General features: G+C 36.5%; 1 protein-coding gene across 1 annotated transcript; it reads right to left on the reverse strand.

Annotated features, from left to right (window-relative positions):
- Positions 1-7,549: 7,549 nt before the first annotated feature.
- On the reverse strand, positions 7,550-25,805 carry LOC144957701 (uncharacterized). The gene is made up of 5 exons (XM_078889072.1): positions 25,756-25,805; positions 21,272-21,415; positions 19,489-19,946; positions 12,321-12,738; positions 7,550-9,600 (listed from the first exon to the last, which is right to left on the reverse strand). The coding sequence occupies exons 2-4, from the start codon at positions 21,378-21,380 to the stop codon at positions 12,337-12,339; spliced, it is 969 nt and encodes a 322-aa protein (XP_078745198.1). The 5' UTR covers positions 21,381-21,415; positions 25,756-25,805; the 3' UTR covers positions 7,550-9,600; positions 12,321-12,336.
- Positions 25,806-26,596: the final 791 nt, after the last annotated feature.

Raw genomic sequence — 26,596 nt, forward strand, 5'->3', positions numbered from 1 at the left:
TATGACTTCTATCCCCCTATATATCTGTTTCTGAATTGATTTCTGTCTTTGTCTTGGAGATGGGATTACTTGGTTTTGTCCTGGCCCTTCCTGAAGTCCTTGGCTGAGAGGGAAACAGCCAAATAAATAATGTTTACTTTAGGTGATATTTTTCTCTTTGTAAATCATCTCTCCGTTATGTAATGATTGTTATATTTTTAAAAAAATTCTGAACATATCTTTTAAATATGTGTGTGCCTATTAGCGGGATCCTGTGCTGGTGTCTGGATGAGACTTTTAGGTGATCTCAAACTAAGCACACTGATGGATGCTGTTGGAATCTACATCTGTTCTCATTTGAACCAATTCCCCTTTGTCATACTTTTTCTTTTGTGTTTTAATTGTAATTCTATAATTTTTGGACTATCCAATTTTCTTCCTTTTTACTTGGCGCTGACACGACCTAGATGTGTCGCAAGCGCTGTAAGACCCATAAAAACCAAACAATGTTCATATGATTTGTATGTTAAAACTTGAATTTATAGTCACAAGCATTTAACTTGATTTAGATTTTTATATTTTAATAAGATATACAGTGGAATCCGGATAAAACAAACACCGTCAGACCAGAAAGATTGGGTGACTTTAAGCAACGTTGACTTTATCCACTTTTAATGGAACACACGTTTAGATAAAGGACAGAACATTTGGGATGAACTAGCAGTGCTGATTTTAAGAAGAAGTCTTTATGCTGATACCACTGTACCATCTTTAGACGATACAATCGTCATTCAAACTCTCAGAAAATTCCAGTGAACTCAAAATGTTGTTGTTGTCTTTGATTCACATTGGTGCTTTTATCCTCAACTTTGAGTTATATGATATGTGTGTGTGTGTGTGTGTGTGTGTGTGTGTGTGTGTGCATGGGTGTGTGTGCACACGTGTGTATGTATGTATGTGTGTGTGTGTGTGTCTGTAAGATAGGGAGAGAGAGAAAAATTATCTTTCTATAGGGTTTGTCCAATTATATAAAATGTCCTTTCCCAGCACAAGATACAAGAACTTTGCAAATTTCAATGACTGTATGGGGTTCCTGACCTCCCATAGTGGGCAGGGAGGTACTTACCATGTCTTCTATCCCCCTACATCTGTTTCCCAACTTGCTTTCTGTCTTTGTCTTGGAATGAGATTACTTGGCTTTGTCCTAGCCCTGGCCGGACGCCCTTGCTGAGAGGGAAACAGTCAAACATATAGATAGTTTTGGGAGGTGATATTTTTTTCCTTGTAAATCATCTCTCTGTTATGCACTGTATTATGTTTTGTTTACATATACGATTTGTAAACATTTGAGTGTATTCCTCTTAGTGGGGACCTGTGCTTGTGTATGGGTGAGACTTTTAGGTGATCTCAAACTAAGTACTTTGATAGTGTGCTCTTGGAATCTACATCTGTTTTCTATTTGAACTAATTCCCATTTGTCTTACCTTTTCTGGATGCTTTAAGTTTAAGCGTAATTCTAGAGCTTTGTACTATCTCACTTTCTTCCTTTTTAATAGCGTTGATATGACCTCAATGGGGTGCTGTAAAACCCTTAAAAAGAAACTTACAATCTCTTACATAGAATCCTTATGTACTGCAACTCCAGTGATTGGTTTAATTCCTTTTCTCAATCAAAAATACAAAATATTGTCATTCGTAATGTGACCTGAAAAACAAAATATTGCCACTCATCATGTGACCTAAAAACAAAATATTGTCACTCATCATGTGACCTAAAAATAAAATATTGCCACTCATCATGTGACCTAAAAATAAAATATTGTAACTGATCATGTGACCTAAAAATAAAATATTGCCACTAGTCATATAACCTAAAAATAAAAATCCATTCCTAAGATTAAATAAAACTACATAATTTTATGCAGTCATATTTCGTCAAACCTACAGATATTATACGCTTGGCTAAGAAACTCACAACATTGCCAACCGGAAGTATAACAGACCAACACACAAAACTATTTGTAACCTTGAAGGTTTATAGTCTGGTTAGTGAGAATTACTCATTAACACGGATGGCAAAAAAACAATGATAAAGACCTGAGTGACGTCAACCTCGTTCTATCTATAAATGACGATATTTAAAAAAAAAAATTTCCGGGTTGAATTTGAATCTCCTTCCAGCTGTTGTGGTTGTTTTTTGTTTTTTTGCACATAGAATTTAGCTTTGAGCTTTTGAGTTTTTTTTTAATATAGCGCAATATCCACTTAATGTGCTCAATACGCTTTACAAAGGGTCCCTGACTAACAGCAACACGTAACATGTAGAATGAAACATGGCACTTGTTAGGCGATATTACAAGATATGCTCTTGCTCTGTCAGTCAGAATTGATGTTTTAGTTGTTAGCACAGCCTATTTTTGTAGTATAAATTTACATTGTACACATTGAAACAACATTGTTTTATATATATTCTTCTATTTTTATTCCAAAATTTTATCTGGCGGTCTGGGTGGGGCTCTTGACCTCCCATAGTGGGCAGAGAGGTACTTACTATGTCTTCTGTCCTCCTATATCTGGGTGGGGTTCCTGACCTCCCATAGTGGGAGGGAGGTACTTACTGTGTCTTCTATCCCCCTAATATATGTTTTCTAAATTGCTTTCTGTCTTGTATTGGAATGAGATTACTTAGCTTTGTCCTGACCCTGGCCGGAGTCCTTGGCTGGGAGAGAAACAGCTGAATGTATTATTATAGTTTTGGGAGATGATATTTTTTCCTTGTAAATCATCTCTGTTATTATTTTATATTTTTAACATATGATTTGTAAACATTTGAGTGTATTCCTCTCAGTGGGATTTTGTGTAGGTGTCTGGGTGGGACTTTTAGGTGATCTCAAACTAAGTACTTTGATAGTGTGCTCTTGGAATCTACATATGTTTCCCATTTGAACCAATTCCCCTTTGTCTTACCTTTTCTTGGGTGCTTTAATTGTAATTCTATAACTTTTTACTATCCCATTTTCTTCCTTTCTACTGGCGCTGATATGGCCTTAATGTGTTGCAAGCGCCGTAAAACCCTTAAAAACAAAAACAAAAAAAAATCTGGAGGTCTGTTTAACCAGTAACCAGTTAACTGTTGTAATCTGAAAAGACATGTATTTTTAAAAAGATTGGCCAGAAAACTCATTCTTCAAATATCGAGCGATTTAAATGACCTTCACCTTGGCAAAAATTCTCAAACCTGGGACATCGAGAGATCTTGATTAATGTCCCAGGTTTGAGATTTCTTTGCTGAAATGAGAATCATTTAAATCGAATGGTATTTGGAGGATGAGTTTTCTGGCCAAATTTTTAAATACGTGTCTGTCCATAGTATGGCTGTTAACTGGTAAAGAGAATTTATAAAGAATTTATTTTTTAAGTTGGCATTATGTGTATTATTTTATATTGTTCTCCACGTATTTCATGTTTAATATTCAATTTGAGTGTATCCTTCATAGCAGAATCCTTTGCTTGTGTCTGGATCATCACCATTATTATTATTATTATTATTATTATTATTATTATTATTATTATTATTATTATTATTATTATTATTATTATTATTATTATTATTATTATTATTATTATTATTACCATTATTATCTGGGTGGGGATCCTGACCTTCCATAGCGGGCAGGGAGGTACATACTGTGTCTTCTATCCCCTTATATCTGTTTTTCATCTTGCTTTCTGTCTTTGTCTTGGAATGAGATTACTTGGATTTTTCCTGGCCCTGGTCGGGGTCCTGGCTGGGAGGGAAACAGTCAAATGCATAGTTATTGTTTTGGGAGATGATATTTTTTCCCTTGTAAATCATCTCTCTGATATGTATTATTATATTTGTTATTTTTAATGTATAATGTAAGCATTTGAGTGTATTCCTCTTTGTTGGATTGTGTGCTTGTGTCCGGATGAGACTTAATGGTGATCTCAAACTAAATACATTGGTGGTGTGCTCTTGGAATCTACATCTGATCCATACTTGTTCCCAGTTCCCCTTTGTCTTACTTTCTCTTGGGTGCTTTAATTGTAATTCTAGAACTTTCAAAACGGTATTATGTCAGAACGAACCAGATGCTTAAAATCCGAATTAAATGTTAAACTGGTCAAAAATATAAATCGTTGGCATTAGCACCCTAAAATATGGTATCCTTTCTCATCAATAAAACAGGCAAACTCAACACAAATCTGATATTTCTGGCTATAAATTCAATTTTCAACATTTTAACCAGCCCGACTTAATACCGTTTTGAGGCGAAGGGTCACAAGTATGACAGACTGGTTATTGTTATTTTAATCTTCAGCACAGCATATGTTATTTATATGATTGTTCATCTACGTCTTACTCACAACATTGTATTTATGATTTACACTGGACTGTTCCAAAGTTTATCTGAACATCACAATTTTTGATGCATTTATATGGAGAAGAAAATTATATGATATTGATATTGATAATTCATGTTTTTTAATATTGCTTACTGTATATCATGTTTATCAATTTATTTATTGATTTGTGTATTACTCTGCGATTAGTGGGTTTAGTCTGATATGTACTTATTTACAGGTCTGATAACCCAAATTGTTGTGGCTTCATTGTTGTAATGGAAATACTCTCAAACCGATGCAAAATATTGTCCATAACAACAACTCAACAATGTTAAATCAAACCCATAATTGCCTATGGTTATCAGACACATCGGTTTATGATGAGGCCGATGCATCCTATTTCCCTTTATCTGTTGTTATTTTCAATATGGCTCTCTGTCTTTGACCTTGACATTGGATGGGAGAACTAGTGCTGATATCTGGTGGGGTTCCTTACCTCCTATAGTGGGCAGGGAGGTACTTGCTGTGTCTTCTATTCCCCTTTATCTGTTTTCTAATTGCTTTCTGTTTTTGTCTTGGAATGAAATTACTTGGTTTTGTCCTGGCTCTTACCCGATACCCTTGCTGAGAGGGAGACAGTAAATGTATAATTAGTTTTGGGAGATGATATTTTTTTCCTTGTAAATCATCTCTCTGTTGTGTAATGTATTATGTTTTGTTTACATATTATATATGATCTGTAAACACTTGAGTGTATTCCCCTTAGTGGCGTCCTGCGCTTGTGACTGGATGAGACTTTTAGGTGATCTCAAACTAAGTACTTTGATAGTGTGCTCTTGGAATCTATATCTGTTCCCTATTCGATCTAATTCCCCTTTTGTCTTACTTTTTCTTGGATGCTTTAATTGCAATTCTAGAAGTTTTTACTATCTCATTTTCATCCTTTTACTGGCGCTGATATGACCTTAATGTGTTGCAAGTGCCGTAAAACCCTTAAAAATAACAACAAAATCAATAGGTCACGTCAAAATGGGCACATCGGTGGATTGATCATAGGATCTTCTCCTCCCTACTTGACTATATTATAATATTTACCACGCCATTGGAGTCAGTCTCCATTAATGTTTCAGGCCTTTATGGTTGTGTGTTACATGAGTCGGGAGTTGTTGTTATTGTTGTTGGTGTTGAATGTTGAAGTGGTTCCATTTTTTCTTCCAGGCATAAAAAGTACATTGTTTTGATGATGGTGTGTATCCTGTTGTTTTAGATAGAATTTTCCATGAAATACTGTGGTCTAGCTTGTTGTCTTTTAATTTCCAAATATGTTCTTTGTACTATATATATATATATATATATATATATATAATATATATATATATATATATATATATATATATAATATATATATATATATATATATATCAATCAAATTTTTACTATTTTTATCTTGATCATTTTCGCCTGGAAGGTGTCGTCGTGTCAATTGTATCCCGACTGTGGCTCTCTGACACCCTGAATAATATTTGTAATCTCTTGTTTTCATCTGGCACTTTTTCCACTCACTTTATTGTCTCATCATTATTGATACAAGTGCCCGTTCCACAATTTTTCTAAATATTATTTATAGTCCTCGTATTACAAATGAAAGAGAAGAAAAAAAATCACAGCATTAACATTTTTTTATGTCTATCATTTTGTTTACTACTATATTTTTATCTTTATTTTAAATATTTTTTATTGGTTTAACCTGCTTTTACTGTATGATTATATTGCCACTGACGTGCACTTATTTGAAGGTCTGGTAACCCAATTCATTATGGGCTTATTGTTGTAGTGGAAATCTAAAAAAATGACACAAAATATTGTCCATTACAACATTGTTAAACTAGGCCATTAAACGGCGGCCGGATGTCAGACCTGCATATATGTAAACGTCGGTTGTCACCAATGATATCAATACACAAAAATTATCTCATGTTTGAATGGAGACTTGCCTAGTTATTTATATTTATATCTCTACATTTACTGTTTTACACCAAGCCAAAAATAAAATGAAAAAAAAAAAAAATAGAAAAAAAAAAAATTCCATCACGAGTGATCTGATTATTTAGTTCTCTGATATACTCTCTTTTCTATTTTTCTTTTTCACCAAAAAACAAACAAACAGTGGTAATTTACTGGCGGTCTGGTAGGTTACAGGGGTCCCGATAGCTCAGTTGGTAGATCACTTGCTTCACACGATCGATCCCAGGTGCAGTCGAGATTTTTTTAACCCCCCTTTCCACCCAGCAGTGACTGGGTGGCTGAGTCTGTTAGATTTGGTGGAAAGTACTTTGCGATAGACTAGCATCCTATCCAAAGGATAGCAAGCAATTGCTATTGTCCGTTTCATGCAATAGATACTGGGATAAATTCCTGCTCCATGGGCCGAATGGCTCTGAAGGACAACAGTGCAAGCAACACTTTAAAGTCCTTTCAGGGGCAATCGGAAGAATGGAGATGGAATACTGGGTGGGGTTCCATACCTCCCATTGTGGGCAGGGAGGCTCTTACTTTGTCTTCTATCCCCCTAAATCTGTTTTCCAACATGCTTTCTGTCTTTGTCTTGGAATGAGATTACTTGGTTTTGTGTCCAGGCCCTGGTCGGATACCCTAGCTGGGAGGGAAACAATCAAATGTATAGTTTTGGGAGATGATATTTATTTCCTTGTAAATCATCTCTCTGTTATGCACTGTATTGTTTTGTTTACATATTATATTTAAATTTGTAAACGTTTGAGTGTATCCCTCTTGAGACCTGTGCTTGTGTCTTGGAATGTACATCTGTTTCCTATTTGAACCAGTCTTACCTTTTCTTGGGTGCTTTCATTGTAATTCTAGAACTTTTAACCTTCCCATTTTCTTCCTTTTTACTGGCGCTGATATGACCTTAATGTTTTGCAAGCCCAAATGTAAGTTGGACAACAGATATAGGGGAATAGAAGACACAGCAATAAGTGACCTCCCTGCCTACTATGGGAAGTCAAAAAACTTCAGCCAGACCATGTCGCACCTAGGACAAAAAGGGAAATCCACAGAAAAGGGCAACCCCCTCCTCCCCCAATAAAAGACAAAACAAAAAATATACCCCACCCCCGCCACACACACATACACACACGCACACACAATTTTTAATTAAATAAACAAAGAAGAAAATGTGCAATATTTTATACAAGAAAATAGTTTATTAATAGAATAGCACTCTTTTTCTGTATAACTGATAACATATTTCATATATAATAAATATGATTAATCAAATCCCCACATACAAAGCCTTCTTTCATTTTTTTGCTGGGTGGAGGGGGAATAATTGACCTCACCCTTCAAATGAAGGCTGGTTTTCCAAAACTCGTTACGTCGATTTTTTAAACTTTTTGAAATTTTCCATCCATGAAATAATTTGAAATGTACATTTTATTTTAAGCATCAAAATTGACAAAAGAATTTCCCTAGATTTGTGTGAATTTGAAGTTTAAATATGATAAAATGATAGAGCGAATGAGAGATTTTAGGGGAAATAATCCTCAATATCTCAAAATGGAAAAAAATGGAGTTAGGGAGTTTTGGAAAACCACTCTTAAAATAATTATAACTTTGTTTCATTTCTGATTAAAAATAATTCCTTTGAAAAAAATATGACCCGTTGTGATTGTCTCAATATGATACTGTATTATTATAGAGGAGCCAAGTGCACATATTTCCAGGTCTGATGATCGGACGTAATAATGGGATTGTTTTAACATTGTTGTAATGGAGAATGGAGTTGTTGGTTTGAGAGTATTTACATTGATAATAATAATAATAATATAATAATAATAATAATAATAATAATAATAATAATAATAATAATAATAATAATAATAATAATAACAATAATAATAACAATAATAATATGAAAAATATGTTATTTAATAGCCGTCAACTTCCATATAAGAGCTCAGCGGCGCTTTACAATATTAATTGTCATTCAAACATTCATTCTTTGACAATTTTGAGAACACAGATACAGAAACACACACATATATACAGACACACACACACACTCACACACACATACACACCACAAAGATATATTTACCACTCACACACAAACATACACACACACATACTTACACCAATATTACTCATTAACATTAACAACTTATTCTAATGAAAGACATTCGATTGATTAATTACATTAAAATTTGGAGAAAACCCCCCCAACAATTTGAACTCATGATCAAAATTGAAATAAAATAAACTTAAAATTAAATTTAGATTTAAGGCATCTTCTGTACTGTAGGCATAACGATTCATATGTTCTGGGGAAAGAAAGAGTGGTTTAGAGTGAAATATGGTTAAAATTACAAAATTTCAAATTAAATAAGTTTGAGAGACAAAATGGAGAGAAAGATATAGGGAGTAAATGTGATTCATAAATAAGGGAACAACACAAAACAAATGTTTCGGCCTTGGCCTTTTTCAAGGCCGAAACGTCGTTTGTTTTGTGTTGTTCCCTTATTTATGAGACACATTTACTCCCTTTATCTTTCTCTCTATTTTATTGACTCATTTAGGTACCTTTACTTTTTGAGTGACAAAATCGTTGTTCTTCTCAATTCAATAGGGTCGAACCATTTCACTTAAATATAATTCAGCAGGAAAGCCAAATGATTTTTGAAAAAAAAACAAACTGAAAATGAACTGAGCATCATCACATCTCATCTAAAATGAATCTTATACAGTTTTAAAACGAGAAATTCAAATCATCTTTCATCTATCCTTTTTCCTGAACAAAAAAAAAAAAGAAATCGAAAAAAACTGGAAAAACTGGAGATTTGGCATCCCTGATTTAGAACCAAGGTCACCTCGACATTATATTGTTGTGTGAAAGTGGGTCAAATTTATTATGGTCTTGTCTCATAACAAAAACAAAACAAAACAAAATTTGAGCTTTTATAAAACACACTATCCACTAAATAAGTTCAAAGCGCTCTACAAGGGGCCACTAGCCAACAGCAACACTTAACATGTAGGATGAGACATGATGCCTGTTAGGTGATATTACAATTTCTTCCGACAGAGACAACGCTGGTAACAGCCAGGAACTCATTTTACACCTGAATACAGTGACAGAATGTGAGTAAAGAGACTTTTCCAAAGAATCAACAATGCACCACTTGGGACTCGAACCCTGGACCTTCCAATCCAAAGGCAAGTGTCATATCACTAGACCTTCTTCTTCTTCTAGGTTCCATGCCTGGTCCAGGCTTCGGATACTGCATGAATTATCTCTCTCCATTCCTCCCTGTCTCTTGCTTTTTCAAACAGCTCTTGGATTGTTAGGTTGGTGAAGCCCTTCAGTTGGTCTATGAGTGTTTTTCTTTGTCTCCCCCGGGCGCGTTTACCAGGTATTTTTCCACAACTTGCCAGGTATTCCTTCTTATCTTTCCTTACTATGTGTCCGGAAAAGGATAGTTGTCGATCCACTATTAAGGGCATTAGTTTCCTTTGTTGGTATGTTTGTTTTAGCACTTCTTCGTTCGTTTTGTGTGCAGTATACGATATTCTCTGCATCCTTCTCAAGCACCACATTTCAAAAGCTTCAATGTTCTTTTGTGTTTCTGCATTTGTAGTCCAGCTTTCGCATCCGTATAACAAGATTGGCCACACGTAGCACTTCAAGACTCGGAATCTAATCCCGAACGACATCTGTTTGTTTTTCAAAATGTTTCCCAGGTCCATGAAGGCCTGTTTGGCTTGAGTTATTCTTGCTCGTATGTCTCGGTTACATCTTCCATCTGTTGTCACTATTGAACCTAGGTACTTAAAACTTTCTACGTTGGTAAGTTGCTCGCCGTGAATCGTTATATTGCAGGTGTTGTTGTTTTCGGGGTTTTTCTGTATTACCATGCATTCCGTTTTGGTGATATTCACTTCCATTCCCTTGGCTTCACTATCTACTACCACTTTGTCAACAATCTTTTGAAGTTGGATTTCTGATGTTGCAATGAGTACCGTATCGTCTGCGTATCTTATATTATTTATGTTGTGACCTCCCACTTTTATTCCCTCCATATTATTTATGCCCCTCATGATTGTTTCTTGGTATAGATTAAACAGATCTGGTGAGGCAACACACCCTTGACGGACTCCTTTCTTAATAGGAATGGAATTTCCTGTAGAGTTTCCGATTTTGATAGATGCCTGCTGGGTGTAGTATAATGTTTGCATGAGTCTGAGGTCTTTCTCATCAGCGCCAATGGAGTGCAGTTGTTTTAGTATTTCTTCGTGGCGTACTCTATCAAAAGCTTTTTTGTAGTCGACAAAACAGAGGTATAGTGGGGTCTGAACCTGTATAGCTCTTTCACTTAAAACACGGAGGAGGTATATTGCGTTCCTTGTCCCTCTGTCAGGTTGGAATCCATATTGTTCTTCTGCGATTTCGGGGTTAATCTTATTCCTTAGCCTGTTGATAATTATACGCAACAGTATTTTGTTGATGTGGCTTATTAAACTTATAGTTCTAAAATTTTCGCATCTGACTGCCCCTGCTTTCTTTGGTATTGCTATGAAAATAGAGTTACAGAGATCTTCTGGAATTTTCCCAGTATTGTATATATTGTTGAATAATATGTGAAGTTCATCAATTGCTAGATCTCCTAGGCTTTTTAATACCTCTACAGATATTTCATCAGGGCCTGTTGCTTTACCATCCCTCATTCGTTCCATGGCATGTTCAATTTCACTTTTGGTGATGTTTGGACCGCTTAATGGTTCTTTGAATTTCAGTGGTGGTTCATTTCTATTTGGATCATTGTACAGTTCGCCTATGTATTCTACCCATCGGCTTTCTATATGTTGTTCTTCAAATAGCAGATCCCCTTGTTTGTTTTGGATACAACTTCCTGCTGCTTTGCTTTTCCTTTTCCCTGATAGTTCTTTTATTCTTTGGTGAGCTTGTTGGGGTTGGGTTTGTATTCTCTTTCGATTTCGCAGCATTTCCAGTCTAGATAGTTCTCGTGTGCCTCGATGCATTTGGATTTAATGTGGTTGTTCAATGTTTGGTATTCTGCAGACCCTCTGTTGCATTTTCGTCTTTCTTCAAATAGGTTTAGAATTTCATTTGTCATCCATTCCTTTTTGCTGTTTATTTGAGCTATTGGTAAATGTTTTTCTGCAGTTGCTTTGACACACTTTTGGAATATATCAAATTGTTTTTCACATTTTTCGTTATCAGGTTCACTTTGGCTTTGTATCATGAGTGCATTTTCAAATTCTTCTCTCATTTTTGTTTGTATGCCATTGTCTTTGCATAACCTGTAATCCCTCTTTATTCTACCAGCTGTTCTCTGAATAGCTTTAAACTTTATCCTTACTGTACAAACAACTGGGACATGGTCACTGTCTACATCGGCGCCTGGGTAGGTTTTGCAATTTAATATGCCATTTCTGAATCTTGATGATACTGCTATAAAGTCTATCTGGTTCCTTGCTCTGTCCCCTGGTGATTGCCATGTCCAGGTTCTTCTTGGGTGTTGTTGAAACCAGGTGTTTGAAATCATTAATTTATTTGTTCTACACCAATCTGCCCAGATGTTTCCTCGTTCATTTCTGTCTCCGAGTCCATGTGGTCCGATTATGTCACCATCTCTGCCTCTGCCAATCTTAGCATTTAGGTCCCCCATTACCATAAGGACTTCTTGTGATTTACACATTCGTTTTGCTTTGTCTAGTGAATGGTAAAACTCTGTCATATCTGCATCTGTCGCCTCTTCTGTTGGTGCATAAACTTGAATAATATTGGTGTCAACTACAGGTCCTCTTAGCTTAACCAGCAAAACTCTGTCTGAGATTGCTACGTGCCCTTTGTAAAATTTGGTTGATTTTTGGTCTAAGATCATCCCTACTCCTTTTTGGAAAGAGGTTCCACCACTCCATATGATCTTATAGACCACATGGCCACAAAAATCACAGCTTGGATTTATTAGGAGTGAAATATTCCGTCTCCAGTTGAGCAACCATCGAGTCATCTTTGTCAATACAAGTGTACAGTAGATTATCCTTGACCCTGTCTTGCCAAATATGGACTTGCAAAAGGTCATCTTCCACGCACTCTTTAAAGAATTGAACTTTCAACCTTTTGACCCCACAATTGACAATTTCATTACTGATTCCTTTGAGAGCGACGGAAGGATCGCCTTGATATAATATAAATTTGCTTTTATCAGTTTTCGAAGCGTCGAGTTGATGCTGGTTGCTTACAACAGACGAGTCTCGGATTCTCAAGGCAGCATGGAGAGCATCACTAGAAAATGTTGCGTAGCTTGCAAAGTTACAATGGCCATTGGTATCTATGTCTGACCATGTGACCTGCAAAAATAAATACATTAGACTTATGAAACACATATACAAAAAATATTCCTTAAGACAAACAAATAAACGAACAACATTAATCACTTAAATATCAACGGATTCCAAACCTTTGTTGGAAAAAAATTTGTAATATTGCCCAACAGGCGTCATGTCTTGTCCTATATGTTAAGTGTTGCTCTTGGCTAGGGACCCTTTGTGAAATGCTTTGAGCACGTTTAATGGATATTGCACAATACATATGCTCAATTTTAAGTTTTAAATTTAAGGATTTTGCAGCATTTAAGATATTTCAGTGCCAGTCACACACAAAAACACCGAAAATTGGCGAAGTTCATATTTCCCCCGCCCCCCCCCCCCCCCCCCCACTATCCAGACCTGCCAATTTGGGATTGGAAAAAAATCGCAGTTTACAGGGGTAATAACACAGTAGACATTATAACTAACCTTAAAATTTATCAATCTGTGTTTAAATACATTAAATTAATGCTTTTTACTCCTTTATATACTATCTCTGGCAACAAAACTTCGTTTTCAAGAAGTTTATTGAATTTAAAATCTTTATAAGTGTCAATTAGTGTTAAGAAATTGCAATCTAACTCCAAATGAAAATCAGAAACTTTATTCTTGAAAACGAAATACAACTGTGTTTACTCAGACCTAAGTTTGTCTACACAGGCCGCAATTCTTGTTTCTCTCTCTCTCTCTCTCTCTCTCTCTCTCTCTCTCTCTCTCTCTCTCTCTCTCTCTCTCTCTCTCTCTCTCTCTCTCTCTCTCTCTCTCTCTCTCTCTCTCACTCCCATAAAAGGCAATTGGGGTCAAAAGGAATGTGGACTGTTACGGATGTCTTTAAAAAACCTGCCAAAAATTGAGCTTTTATACAGCGTAATATCCACTATACATGCTCAAAGCGCTTTACAAAGGATCCCTGGCCAAAAGCAACATTTAACATGTAGGACGGGACATGATGCCTGTTAGGCGATATTACAATATTTTTTCGGACAGAGACAACACTGTTAATGGCCAGGTACTCATTTTACACTTGAGAACGGTGAGAGAATGTGAGTAAAGGGATAATCGAACCTAACCTACTCAGAAAATTCACAACAATTAGGACCCAAAATTTCAAAGTTCTACGAAATTTTCGAGGTAGTAGGTAGGTCTGCCTATCTACCTAGCTGGGTTGGTGGAAAGTACTTTGCGATAGCTTAGCGTTCTAGACAAAGGGTAGCAAACAATTGCTATTGTCTGGGGAACCGTGTCAATTCCAGGAGGGATTGTCAAGCACCCGGAGAAGGCAAACACTCCAACCCGGCAGGTCCCCAGGTGGCAGATAGGGGAGAATGCCCTGTAATGGGGGTAGCTATGAATACTAATCAAGTAAGCAGTCCCTGGCCAAATCATGGGAGGCCCTTTGGCAAAGCAGAGTACCAATCAGCCATCCATGCTAGGGTTACGGCCACACTGCCTTGTGGGGCAGGTTTTGGTTGACCAAAGGCTAAAGAAGCAGATCCTAAAAGAACGGAGTGCTTATTCGTCCTTCAGGTCGTATTCTTAAAAAGTGTCTAGCCGACCTTCAGTGCTTATGCAAATGAGGTAGGCGTGAAATACGTAAAGGGCAATTGACTGAAAGGCTGTTGTTTATATTTGTCACCGTATTTTTATATGTATTAAATTCAAGGTTATTGCCCTCCAATAAATCGCATTGTTATTACAGTGACCTATATATGTCACTGCTTCCCCGGCTTTTTGTGTGCGCCCATGTTATCTATGTAATTAAGTGGAATTACAAAATCGGAGTGTTCAGTCCTTCACGTCTTCACTTTTTTATCGACTGTTGAAACGTAAGCATCGTTATGAGTATGAGTAGAAAAAAAGCATATTATTCTCTCTCTTCTCTCTCTCCTCTCTCTTCTTCTCCTCTCCTCTTTCTCTCTCTGTCATATTTCCCCCCTTTTCTCTAATTTCTTCTTCCCTCCATCAGTCTCTTCCTTTGTATTTCCTCTCTTTCTTGCTATCATCCTCTTCATTTCTTCACACTCTCTCTTTCCCCTCTCTCTCTTCTCTCTCCTCTCTCCTCTCCTCTCCTCTCTCTCTCTCTCTATCTACTATCTATCTATCTATCTATCTACTATCTATACTATCTATCTATCTATCTATCTATCTATCTATCTATCTATCTATCTATCTATCTATCGACTATCATCTTTCTATCTATCTATCTTTCTATGTATCTATCTATCTCTTCTGATTTCTTCCTCTTTTGTTTCTAAAACCCTTCTCTCTCTTATCTATCTCTCAATTTTATCTCCCTCCCCTCCTCTTTCTTTCTTGACTCTGTCACATTCTTTTCTCCTTCTCTCATTCTTCTTCCTCTCTCTTTCTTTCTCTTCATATTTCCCCATAAATCTCTTATGTTCCCTATTGTACGGGTTGTCTCTCGCTCCTTTTCTATCTATTCCTCTATTCGCGTCGTCGTCTTCTCTCTCTCTCTCTCTCTTTCTTCTTTCTTTCTTGCTTCCCCCCTCCACCTTTGTTCTCCAATTCCTGTCTTTTCCTTCTCTTTATATAGCTCATCCTCCTCTTTTATCTGGCACCCTCTCTCTTTCTCCCTTGTCTCTCCCCCCCCCCTCTCTCTCTCTCTCTCTCTGACTCTGCTTTTCTTCTCTCTCTCCCTCTCTTTCTATCTGACTCTGCCTTTCTCTCTCTCTCCTCTCTCTCTCTCTCCTTTTCTTTCCTCTCTCTCTCTCTCTCTCATCCTCTCTCTCATCTCTCTCCCTCTCTCTTTCTCTCTCTCTCTCTCTATCTCTATCTATCTATCTATCTATCTATCATACTATCTATCTATCTATCTATCTATCTATCATCGTCTACTTTCTCATGCTGAGTGGTCTCAAACGCGTTCATCTGATATGGTATCAAATACTCCTCTCCTTTCACATCTCTGATCCATTATTGTTTTTAAAAAAGGAAAAGAAAAAAAATAAAAAGGGACAACAGAAACATCCCACCCCGCGACTGCAACATCATAAATTAAAACCAATCCTCTCACTCCACCCCCCTCCCCCCCCCTCTTAAAAAAAACACACATTTCCTGGCCGCCTGTATAAACTAGAGTTTGCCAACCACCGAAGAATTAAAATACATTCGAAGACCTAAATTTCGTATGACTTGCTATGGCAATTAAGGGAATGATTAGAGATCTTGAGGCGGTGGCGGTGGTGGGAATCATGATTAGAGAGAAAGAAGAAGAAGAAGAAGACCACGAAGAGAATCTGATAGAGAAGAGTTAGAGACAACCCGACAGAGGAAACAAAGAAAATGTGAAATAAGGGAGAAGAATGTGCCGCATTGTCTTGTGGTATGACAACTCGCTTTCCGGATCGGATTGGAAAATCCTGGGTTCGAGCCTCACTCGGCGCATAGTTGAGTCCACTTCTTACCGTACTCAGGTTTAAAATAAGTACCAGGCCGTTAACTGCGTTGTTCTGTCTGAAAATGTAATATCGCCTAACAACATCAGTAGGATGTTAAGTGTTGCTGTTGCCTGTGACACCCTGTAAGCGCTTGAGACTTCGAGCGATAATTGCGCTATATAAAAACTTCGTTAGTATTTGTGACAAATGATAGCAGTGATGTTATCTGTTTCGATGATGAAATGATGGTAGTGGTGATGTCACTGATCAAGAAGCTAGAGTGATAAAGTTATGGCAATGGTGCGCTTTTGTGGCGCGTATGTTATTGATATTAAAATGATTGTTTCCTAGAGTGGTGGTGGCTGAGATGATAGTTATGATTTTGCTAGTGATGGCAATAATTGATATGACATGGTAATGTAGGTATAATGCTGTGGTGGTGATATTGATTGTGGTGCTGATGATACTTATGATATTGTGCAAATGATGGTGGTAGCGATTCTGATGGTAATGATAATGTTGTAAAAGTGCTTGTGGTAGTGATGGTGATGGTTTTAAAATTGACGTGGATCGACGTGCAATTATTTTTAGGTCTGATAACCATTTCCTTATGGGCTCATTCTTGTAATAGAAATCTTTAAAAAATGACGCAAAATACATTATACAACAATGTTAAACCAGGCCCATAAGTGGATTCGGATGTCAGACCTGCGTGTTTGTTAACCTACAATGCAGCACAAATCCCTTTCGAAACGGTATTCTTTTTTCCACTATAACACAATAAGTCGAATGCTTGGCAGGTCTGTATCACTGCGTGCATAGACACGTTAGTTGTAATAATATCTATTGAAATACCACCTTGAGTGGCGATAAGCCAAATTACACATCTGGAATACAGCATTTGCATACAAAGCTGTTTGAGTACAGAATTATTGAGAAAAATCGTGGATTTATTTTTCTTGTAACCATTGTTTTAAATATATCAATCTTATTATGTATATATTTCCGTCTTTCTATTTTTTAATTTTAAACTAAAGTTAGGAATTTGTTTTTGGCCAGTAATCGTAACTTTATCAGACCATACCCAGATCAAAACAACAACCCCAACTCCCTGACAACATTACCCCTTGTTCTGAGTTTAGAACATAGGCAAGTAGGCCGAACTGGGCTTTTATGTTCTGTATCATTCTATTTCACCCAGTTTCAACCCGTTGACATTTTAAATCCCAGCCCGTTGACATTCTAACTTCTCGTTAGGGCAAAAGTGGATACCAAATACTTAATAGTATTAGCTAACGAATGAAGTACTGAAAATATTGAGGACTTGGTATTAGTGTCCTTTATTAATCTTTAATATATTGACATCGTCTATGGAGATAAGTTTAAATGCAGAGGTTGTGCTTTCGGCTTTGGAATTAATTTGCGTGTTGTAAAGCCGCCAAATTCCATCCCGTCTATACAATTACCTCGTTTACTGCCAATTTGAAAACGCATTGAATTCGCCATGAATTAAATCTATCATTATGTCATACAGCTAGTCTACTCAAGACTGTACAACTTATAACAAAATTTTCTGAAGTTAAAGGACAGGTATCGACATCGTTCAAAATTTTTGGCTAAATTCAAGCTATTATTGATGGCACTCACTGAATTATCAAGATTATAACATTTTTTTATAAAACTGCTTCTTAACAGATACAGAAATTTGGTGTTGTTTTTTTGTTTTTTTTTGCGCTGCTTATACTATTATGACTAATATAATATTTTGACAAATTGAATACTAGTCATTTAAAACAAATAGTTACTGAGTGCTTAACGTCTTCAGATTGTCCAAAACAGCGCTGCCAGACTAGTATTTATGAAGCGTAGGTGCGACTCTGCCGGACCTCTACTTCATGACCTGCATTGGCTGCCTGTTGAGAAAAGAATTAAATTCAAAGCTTGTGTTTTAGTGTATCGTTGTCTTGAAGGTACTGCCCCTTCCTACCTTTCAGAACTAATTGAAAGATATTCAAAACCCCGCCCCTTACGTTCGGCCAGTGATTCCACAAAACTAGTTGTCCCTCGAATTCGGAAAAATGCTGGAATGAGATCCTTTTCTCATTTCGGACCCTCTATTTGGAACGCCTTACCGCAGAGCATTCGTGAAAAAGAATCTTTGTCTATTTTTAAACGTTCGCTTAAAACATATTTGTTTCGATTTTAGTAGATGGTATGAGAAGCAAGATAGGTTTGGTTTGTGTTGTGTGTTGTATGTGTGTGTGTGTATGTGTATGTGTGTGTGCTTGTGTGTGTGAATGAGTATGTTTCAGCCAAAGTAATTTGTAATTTAAGCGCTTAGAGTCTGGTGTCTCGGAGTTATAGCGCTATATAAGTTTTCAGCATTATTATTATTATTATTATTACCCACTATTATAGATTGAAAAAAAATGTAAAAAAGGCAAAACACACGTAGACACACAATAGACACAGACACACACACACACACACAAATCAAACAAAAGCAGGGAAAATACCAACAAGAGAAAACAAATAAAAAAAGAACAACCCCCCCCCCCCAAAACAAAAAAAAAACAACAGCAAACAAAACAAAACAACAACAACCCCCCCCCCCTCCAAAAAAAAAAAAACAAAAAAAAGAAACCAAAACAAAGAAAACCTGCCGAATCTTCTTCTGTGCCTAGCCAACCCAAACTCTCGAGCAGGTATTTGAATTGGATACTTATCAATAGGAGAACACGACAATTGTTCCTTATAAGAAATCAATCACCATTCTGGAATAAAAGTCATATCCCAGAAGAAAAAAACAAACAAAAAAAACCCCACGAAATTAACACACACTCACACACACACACACACACATCAAACACACATACACACTCAACTGATTATTTGACTCACAAACAGAGGAGGTGGGGTTTGTGAAACATTTAAGACGATACGGATATATCATGTAATTACGTGGATTCGAATCCAGCTCAGTAAAAGCAAAAACGGAATATTGCCCAGCTTTAGTGTGAAGGACGAATAGTGCAAGCAACACGATTTGTCCGTACGTACGGCAACCACGGTTGAAGCTATTCGACCTTAAGGACGAATAGGGCTACCCCTAAAAGAAAAGAATGACGAAGAAGGAGCCTCTCAGCCAAAAGACTCAAATAGCCCAGATAGGAGCAACAAAAACTGGAGCAACACCCAAACACCCCTACAAATCTAGACGTCATTGCTATTGTCCATTTCATGCTAAAGACACCGGGATAAACTCCAGCTCTATTGACCTAATGGCTCTGAAAGATTCCTTTTTTTAAAAAAAAGTCCAAATAAAGAAACTCACAAAAACACTGTAGACGAATGTATTTGCGGGCCGGATTAATCTCTCTGAATTCTTTGATGGCATTGGGTCGGATGAACATGGCTGTCTTTTTTTAAATCTTTCTTTTATCCATAAAGGCCAAGGGGTTGATTGCCTGGTGTTGATGTCCACATTGACAACTTTGTGTATATAGCTGACCACTGGCTGGTGAGGATTTTCTTGGATGTAAAATCGTGCCAAGAGACTCAGTGACGATTTCCCCAGGTAGAAGAGAGAGATATCACACCACAGGTCTGATTTGTACAAAGCTTGATTATACATGACATCCGACATAGTCATCTCAAAGATTAAGGAAAAGGAAGTGACTTCTGGGTCTGTCAGCCAATCACAACCAAGGATATTCCTGTTGACATTACTTCCAAAGACACAATTCTCGGCAGATCCTACCACCCTCATGATGGACCGGGGTGTGATATTGTCTGAATAAAGAAAACAGGAAGGATTTCAACATGTGATGCCTTTTGAACATCATAAGATATCGTCACCTAGGCATTCCATGAAGGAATATAGATAACTCATCAAACAGGAAGTCTGATTTCAACAGGAATCACCCATGTTGTCCAAGTGAGAAAATTGGGGGTTAATAATCTTGCTCAAGGAAAAAAAAAACGAAAGTGCCTGAAGTGGGGCTTGAACCCGGGTCCTTCCGGGTCACAGTGCAATGCCTTAACCACTCAGACACTTCATCCCCCAATATCTATATATATATTATTATTACTATTATTTCATGGTTTTTGCTTTTATAATTTATATATATAATATATATATATATATATATATATATATATATATATATATATATATATATATATATATATATATATATATATATATATAGATTATAAAAGCAAAAACCATGAAATAATAGTGCTCAACTTTTTGATAAAAGGAGCTATTTATAAGCATTTCAAGTATAATTATTGTTGTTTAACTTCTACAGTACTGTTTCATGTCACTAGGACTTCCTGTAGTTTGTCTCAGTGACATGAAACAGTACTGTAGAAGTTAAACAATAATAATTATACTAGAAATGTTTATATATGTATATATATATATATATATATATATATATATATATATATATATATATATATATATATATATATAATATATATATATTTGTGACAAATTAATAAACATGGATTGCTCAACAATTATTATCTCACCTTAAAAAAAAAAAAAAATATTGCCAACAAGTTCGTTTCAGCCGGTGCAAAGGCTTCTTCGGGGCAGTGAAATAATTTGCAGATCCCCAGTGATTCTTATATATCATTACATTGTGTAATGGTGGAACATCTGACCGGTAATCAGAGGTCTGAGATTCAATCCCCAATCAAGGTAGACTGATTTTTTGTGATGGTTTTTTTCTTGTATTTTTCTTTCTTGCTTTGTTTGGCACCTTTCATACACACTTGTTCAGAACTTTATCTTATACCAGTGCCTGCTCCTTAGTTTCTTAACTTTATAATCATAATTTTTTTTTTTGCGATGGTTGGGTTCTATGAGGTTTCATTGTAGAAGTTTCACCAGAATTTCAAAGTTACAAGTCAAAAATGTACCTAACCAATTCGTTTCATGCACCCCGCAGCATATCCAATTACTATTACTATTAGTGCTGCCACTGAACATTTCAACTCATTTTTAAAGTAAATAAATAAATAAATGAATGAATCAATAAATAAACAAATAAATACATAAATATATAAATTATACTTAAATAAATAATATATGTTAATGTGTCTACCATCAGCTCCATAGTCTGCATGGTTGAAGCCTGGCAATTTGAAGGATGCGTAACACATATCATCAGATCTCTTGAAGTCTTTTGGCTCAAAAATAGATATGCTCGTCATGGCTACACACTGCTGAGGTTTGGTTCTTTCCAAAGCTGTAAATTCAAAATCAAAAATCAACACAAAAATTACTGATAATTGAACAAAATTCCCGTCACAACTTTTGCCCAATGTGTTCTCTTGTATGTATCCGATCAAAACTACTCCCACACCTCCACTGAAACCCTCTCCAATACGCCACCCTCCTTGCCCACACCAACTCACAATTCCTCAATCGTTTTTGTCTTCCTCTCTACTTCATAAAGATGATATTTGAGTTACATCATACTGCTTTCACTCAACGAATGGGTCTCAGGCACCTACTACCAATACACTCGTTTATCTGCACATAAACATAGACACCCCCCCCCCCCCCCCCCTCATGAACTCACACAAACACATAACACTATTTCAGCCAGAAAGCCACGAAGTTGAAGAATTTTATGCCATGTATTGTGTGTGACAGTGGGATGAACGATAGTGTTGGAATGATAATACCCCTTGAAAATCAAGACAACTCTTTGAAATATGCCTATACCGAAATTTGTACTTTGGTTTTCAGATGTTGATAGCGAAAAATTTCAGTGGTTTTAAGGTTTTGAGTTGAGACTCCTATTATTATTATTATTATTATTATTATTATTATTATTATTATTATTATTATATATATGTGTTCATTTGAAGACATGATGGTTCCACTGTGTTCATCTCAATAGGACTATATATTCATATTTTTGATGCATTGTGTGTAAAACAAACCAAACACTTTTTATAAATTTTGTTGAAGGTCTGAAGTTGATGGAGTTAACCAGCATACGTTCTAATTGTCCAATAAAAATGTCATGTATGTTTATTTAGAAAAAATGTCACACACATTGATTGTTGATTGGCCCTATACCTTGCTATCTTCCATCGCCCTTTTACCGTTTATTCTTTCCATGTTTTTGTTCTGGAACAGGATTGAGACCATTTGGCTCCCCCTACCTGGAATCATATAGTGGGAGGGAGATAGTTAAATGGCTTTGCCCAGCATTTGACATGTCTGTGAGAAATGATACTTTTACTTTTTTTCTATTTTTTTTGGTAAATCATCTCCCTGACTCTGAGAGTCTTAATTACATATGAGCATCAATCACCATCCAGCACTTATCTCCCTTTTGGCGAGAAACTCCATCTCAATGCCTGTGTGAGTGTGATACTTGGTGGTCATACATTGGGTAGACTGCTATTGGGACATATTTAGGCTTTATTCTTAGGCGCCTGTGACCTAAGATTGCAGGCATATATAAAATCGTCCTTTATGTTTTGTGTACTTTTTTCTCTTTCATTAAAACGACCGCAACTCGTCATAATCAGACCCTCTCTTGGTGGACTCTTCATAGGTCAACATCCTGACGAAACTACCTCTTTATCCCTCTATACTATATCCTTTGGACTCCATGTCATTTACTGTCACCTCCATGTGCCCTGTTCTTCAATGGGACCGTTTGGTTTAGCCGTGGGACCTTGAAGGAAAGAAAGTGCATTTATTGTTCTCTACATATGTTAGGTTTTATAATAATTTGCATCTGCAACCATTTGAGAGTATATGTCAGCCAAATTGTTTCAGACTATGCTATCTACGTAGGCCTTTTAAATGGCGAACTTGTCCCCAGTTGTAATTGACCCCCCCCCCCCCCCCATAAAGTACAAGGAGATCACTTGCTGTCTCTCCCATCCCATCCCCCTATACGTTTTCCAACATGCTCTTGTCTTGGAATAAAATGACTTTGTTTTGTCCTGGCCCTGGCCGGAGACCTTGGCTGGGAGGGAAGCAGTCATATGTATAGTTAGTTTTTGGAGATGATGTTATTTTTTCTTGTAAGTCACCTCTTTGTTATGTAGTCTTGTACTTTTTTGTGTGGTTATATAATGATTTTTTAAGCATTTGAGTCTATCTGTTTTAGTTGTAACCTGTGCTTGTGTCTGGATGAGACTTTTGGGTGATATCAAACTAATTACACAGATGGTTCGCGGTTGGAATCTACATCTGTTCCCTTTTTGAACCATTCCCCTAATATAACTTGTAAAACTATAATCTTTTGACTGGAATCCCATTTCCTTCCTTTCTACTAGCCCTAAAATGATCTCAATGTGTTATAAATGCCATTAAACCTTTAAAAACAAACAATAAAGTTCTTAAAAGAATGTAGATCCCATCATCTTCTTGAGGCTAACGCTGATATTGCCTTAACCAAAAGTGTCCCAAGCCTGTAACCTCATAAAAAAATTGTGTGAGTAGATGTCCTTAACCCCTCTCTCTCTATCTCTAATCTCTCTCTCTCTCCCCCCCCCCTTCTCTCTCTCTCTCTCTCTCTCTTAAACATATTCAAGTCCCTATAACTATAAAGTTGTTCTCTCTATCTTTTTTGCTTTTTTGTTTGTTTTTGTTTTGTTTGTTCATTTTTTTCCGGACTCATAATATTGTTACGTACAAGGAATGCACAAGGCAATAAATTTTGACTCAATACCTTACTTAATGGATTAATTTCAGATAACAATCAAAACGAAGTACTAAACTAATTAAATTGTGGAATTAAGGAAGATTTCTCATCTTTAAATTATGCCAGATTGAATTAGAACAATTTCACCAAGTATAAAGTGGTCATTGTTCCAACAAACATCGCCTGAGCCAGTCAGCTTACAATCCATGTCTATTTACCGTAATTACAGGGGAACGAATTAAACTACAGGTCTTTTTCGGGAAAGAGTCTCTAGTATTAGTATCCAAAGTCTTCACTGTGTCCTACATTAAAATAATAAACTTACTTGTACATATGTTATTTGTTGGAACATGGATTTTTATTTATATAATAATATATGTATATTTTTTATATTTATTTATTTATCCTCCTCCCCCCCCCCCCCCCTCCCTTAGAAAAGTTTTCCTGTCTTTGTATGGGCTCTATGACTTATTTTCAATGTTAGCAACCGTTGACTTTTTTTTTTTATGCATGTTATTTATTTTGGTTCCTGTAAAATGATTTGCATGTTTTTATATACTATTATGGTCAAGTTGTGGTTATTTATTTACTAATTCATCTATTTATTTTTTCTGTCTATTTATTGGCTTATGTAATCATATTTATTTATTTATCTATTTGATTATTTTGGTAGTTTCTTTTTACCTGTATTGAGTTGAAATTATATGTAAATGAATGGTTCATATTGGCATTTGCCAAATAAAACAAACCATTGAATTGAATTGTGTTTAATTATTATTTTTTTTTTTACTCAATAGTGGTGTCCACCTCTAATAGTAATAGCCCCGGGTTCACTCCCCACTGGTGTCTACCTCATATAGGTAGTCCCGAGTTCACTCCCTGGTTCATATCCCGCGGTACTGTATTTACTCCCCATTGGTATCACCTCCCAGTCCCATGTTACACTCCCCACTGGTGTCCATCTCCCATAGTCCTGGGTTCACTCTCCACTGATGTCCATCTAAAAAAGTAGGTACATTCCTCTCTTCTGTCATATTCTATAGTCCCCGGTTGTCTTTCCACTTGTTTCTACATCTAACAACCCCCAGTTCATTCCTCATCGGTGCCGCCATCCTTTAGCCCCAGTTTTACTCCCCACTGGTGTTCACATCTCAAAGTCCCGGTTTACTCTTCACTTGTTATATCTCTTGGTCCCTGATCCACACGGCTATGTGGTCTTCTGGTATGACACTTGTTTTTAATTTGGAATGTCCTGGTGTCATATAATTCCTATACCTGAAAAATGTAAGCATTCACGATAATAATTAGATATACCAAATTAGTGTATGGAAGATGTTATTGTTATTGTCCCGTACGAAAGCGAAACTAGGATCCGTTCCCGGTTCCCAAAATAGACAGCCTATGTAAAAGTCAAAGAATAAAGTATCATTGTGAAATCGAACTACATCTTGTTCAAATTTGTTGCTCATGTAAAATAAAGAACATGACACCTGGGTTCCAGCCTCGCTCGACGCATAGATGAGTCCTTGGAAGAGGCTCTTTTAACTTTACTCACATTCTTTCACCATACTCAGGTGTAAAATTAGTACTTGGCCGTTATAACAGCAGTGTCTCTGTCCGAAAAAAAAGGTGAAATATCACCTAACAGGCGTCATGTCTCGTTCTATACATGTTAAGTGTTGCTGTTGTTGGCTAGGGACCTATTGTAAGCGCTTTGAGTTTGAGCAGTAAGTGGAAATTAACCTTTTTATTTAAAAAACAACTCAAGTTCCTACTTCTACATTCCGTATTCTCGAGTTCATTCCCCACTACTGTTCACACCCGGGTCTCTCGGTTTCCTCCCCTCTAGCTAGCCTAATATACTAATATTGATATATTAAATGGTCCTTGGTTCAACCCCCGCCGGTGCTCACCAATCAAAGTCCCTGGGTCAGAAACAACACAAGGGTCACACCCCTTTAACCTTTGATCAGTTAGTGACCAAACTATTGCAGTACAGCAGTTGAGAACAACATGGCGGTTATAGAGCTCTTTTTGATAAAAAGATTACTATGAAATAATTGTTGCGCGATCCGAAAAAAAACCCAGTGATTACAGTGATTTGTATTCAAAAGTTCAACCAATGGAATAATTTATTTCATTGAGCACCACTGGCAACAACTCGCTTTATTTTGTTTATTAAACTTGAAATCACCGTCTTGTAATGTGCTGTTATCTATGCTCCTCCCTCCCCCACACTCTACCAGCCAGTGGAGTTCAAAGTATGTATATCGACTACAAATGGTAGAATCGAGTACTGCTTGTTGTTTTGATTTTGGCACGACAAACGAAAGTGACAGAGACAGACAGGGTTGCCAGTTTGGCATTTTAAATGCCAGATTCCAAAAATCTGGCATTTTTGAAAACCGTTTGGCATTAGAAAAATCATTTGGCATTTGGCATTTTCATTTGGCATTTTCTTTTCTTGTATATTATACTTCAAATGACACCTTTTCTCAACCGTGGTGTAGTGGTTTAGCACTCCACTTAGTAGTCAGTAGGTAAAAAATTACCCCAACAGGAAATTTAGTATAATTAAAAAAAAAAAACAAAAAAAAAAAAACAACAAAAAAAGAAAAGAAAACATGCAAGCCACCAGGATATGATAGTAAATTGTCTATCAAAAGTGAGTAGTTTTCTTAGTGGGGGTGGGAGTCAACAGACTTTGGCATTTTTTTGAGTGTTTTGGCATTTTTTGAGTCTTCCCCTGGCATT

This window comes from Berghia stephanieae, chromosome 12 (genome assembly GCF_034508935.2).
Source record: "Berghia stephanieae isolate SIO BIC M18660-M18661 chromosome 12, UCSD_Bste_1.3, whole genome shotgun sequence".
Classification (NCBI taxonomy): Eukaryota; Metazoa; Mollusca; class Gastropoda; order Nudibranchia; family Aeolidiidae; genus Berghia; species Berghia stephanieae.

Bases quoted from the DNA above. Each gene is read 5' to 3' on its own strand.
- LOC144957701 (XM_078889072.1), bottom strand. From the start codon at position 21,380: ATGACGAGCATATCTATTTTTGAGCCAAAAGACTTCAAGAGATCTGAT. The intron at 19,947-21,271 runs GTAGACACATTA...TTCTTTATTCAG, and splicing joins TGCAGACTATGGAGCTGATG to ACAATATCACACCCCGGTCC. The intron at 12,739-19,488 runs GTGAGTTTCTTT...TTATTTTTGCAG, and splicing joins CATTCGTCTACAGTGTTTTT to GTCACATGGTCAGACATAGA.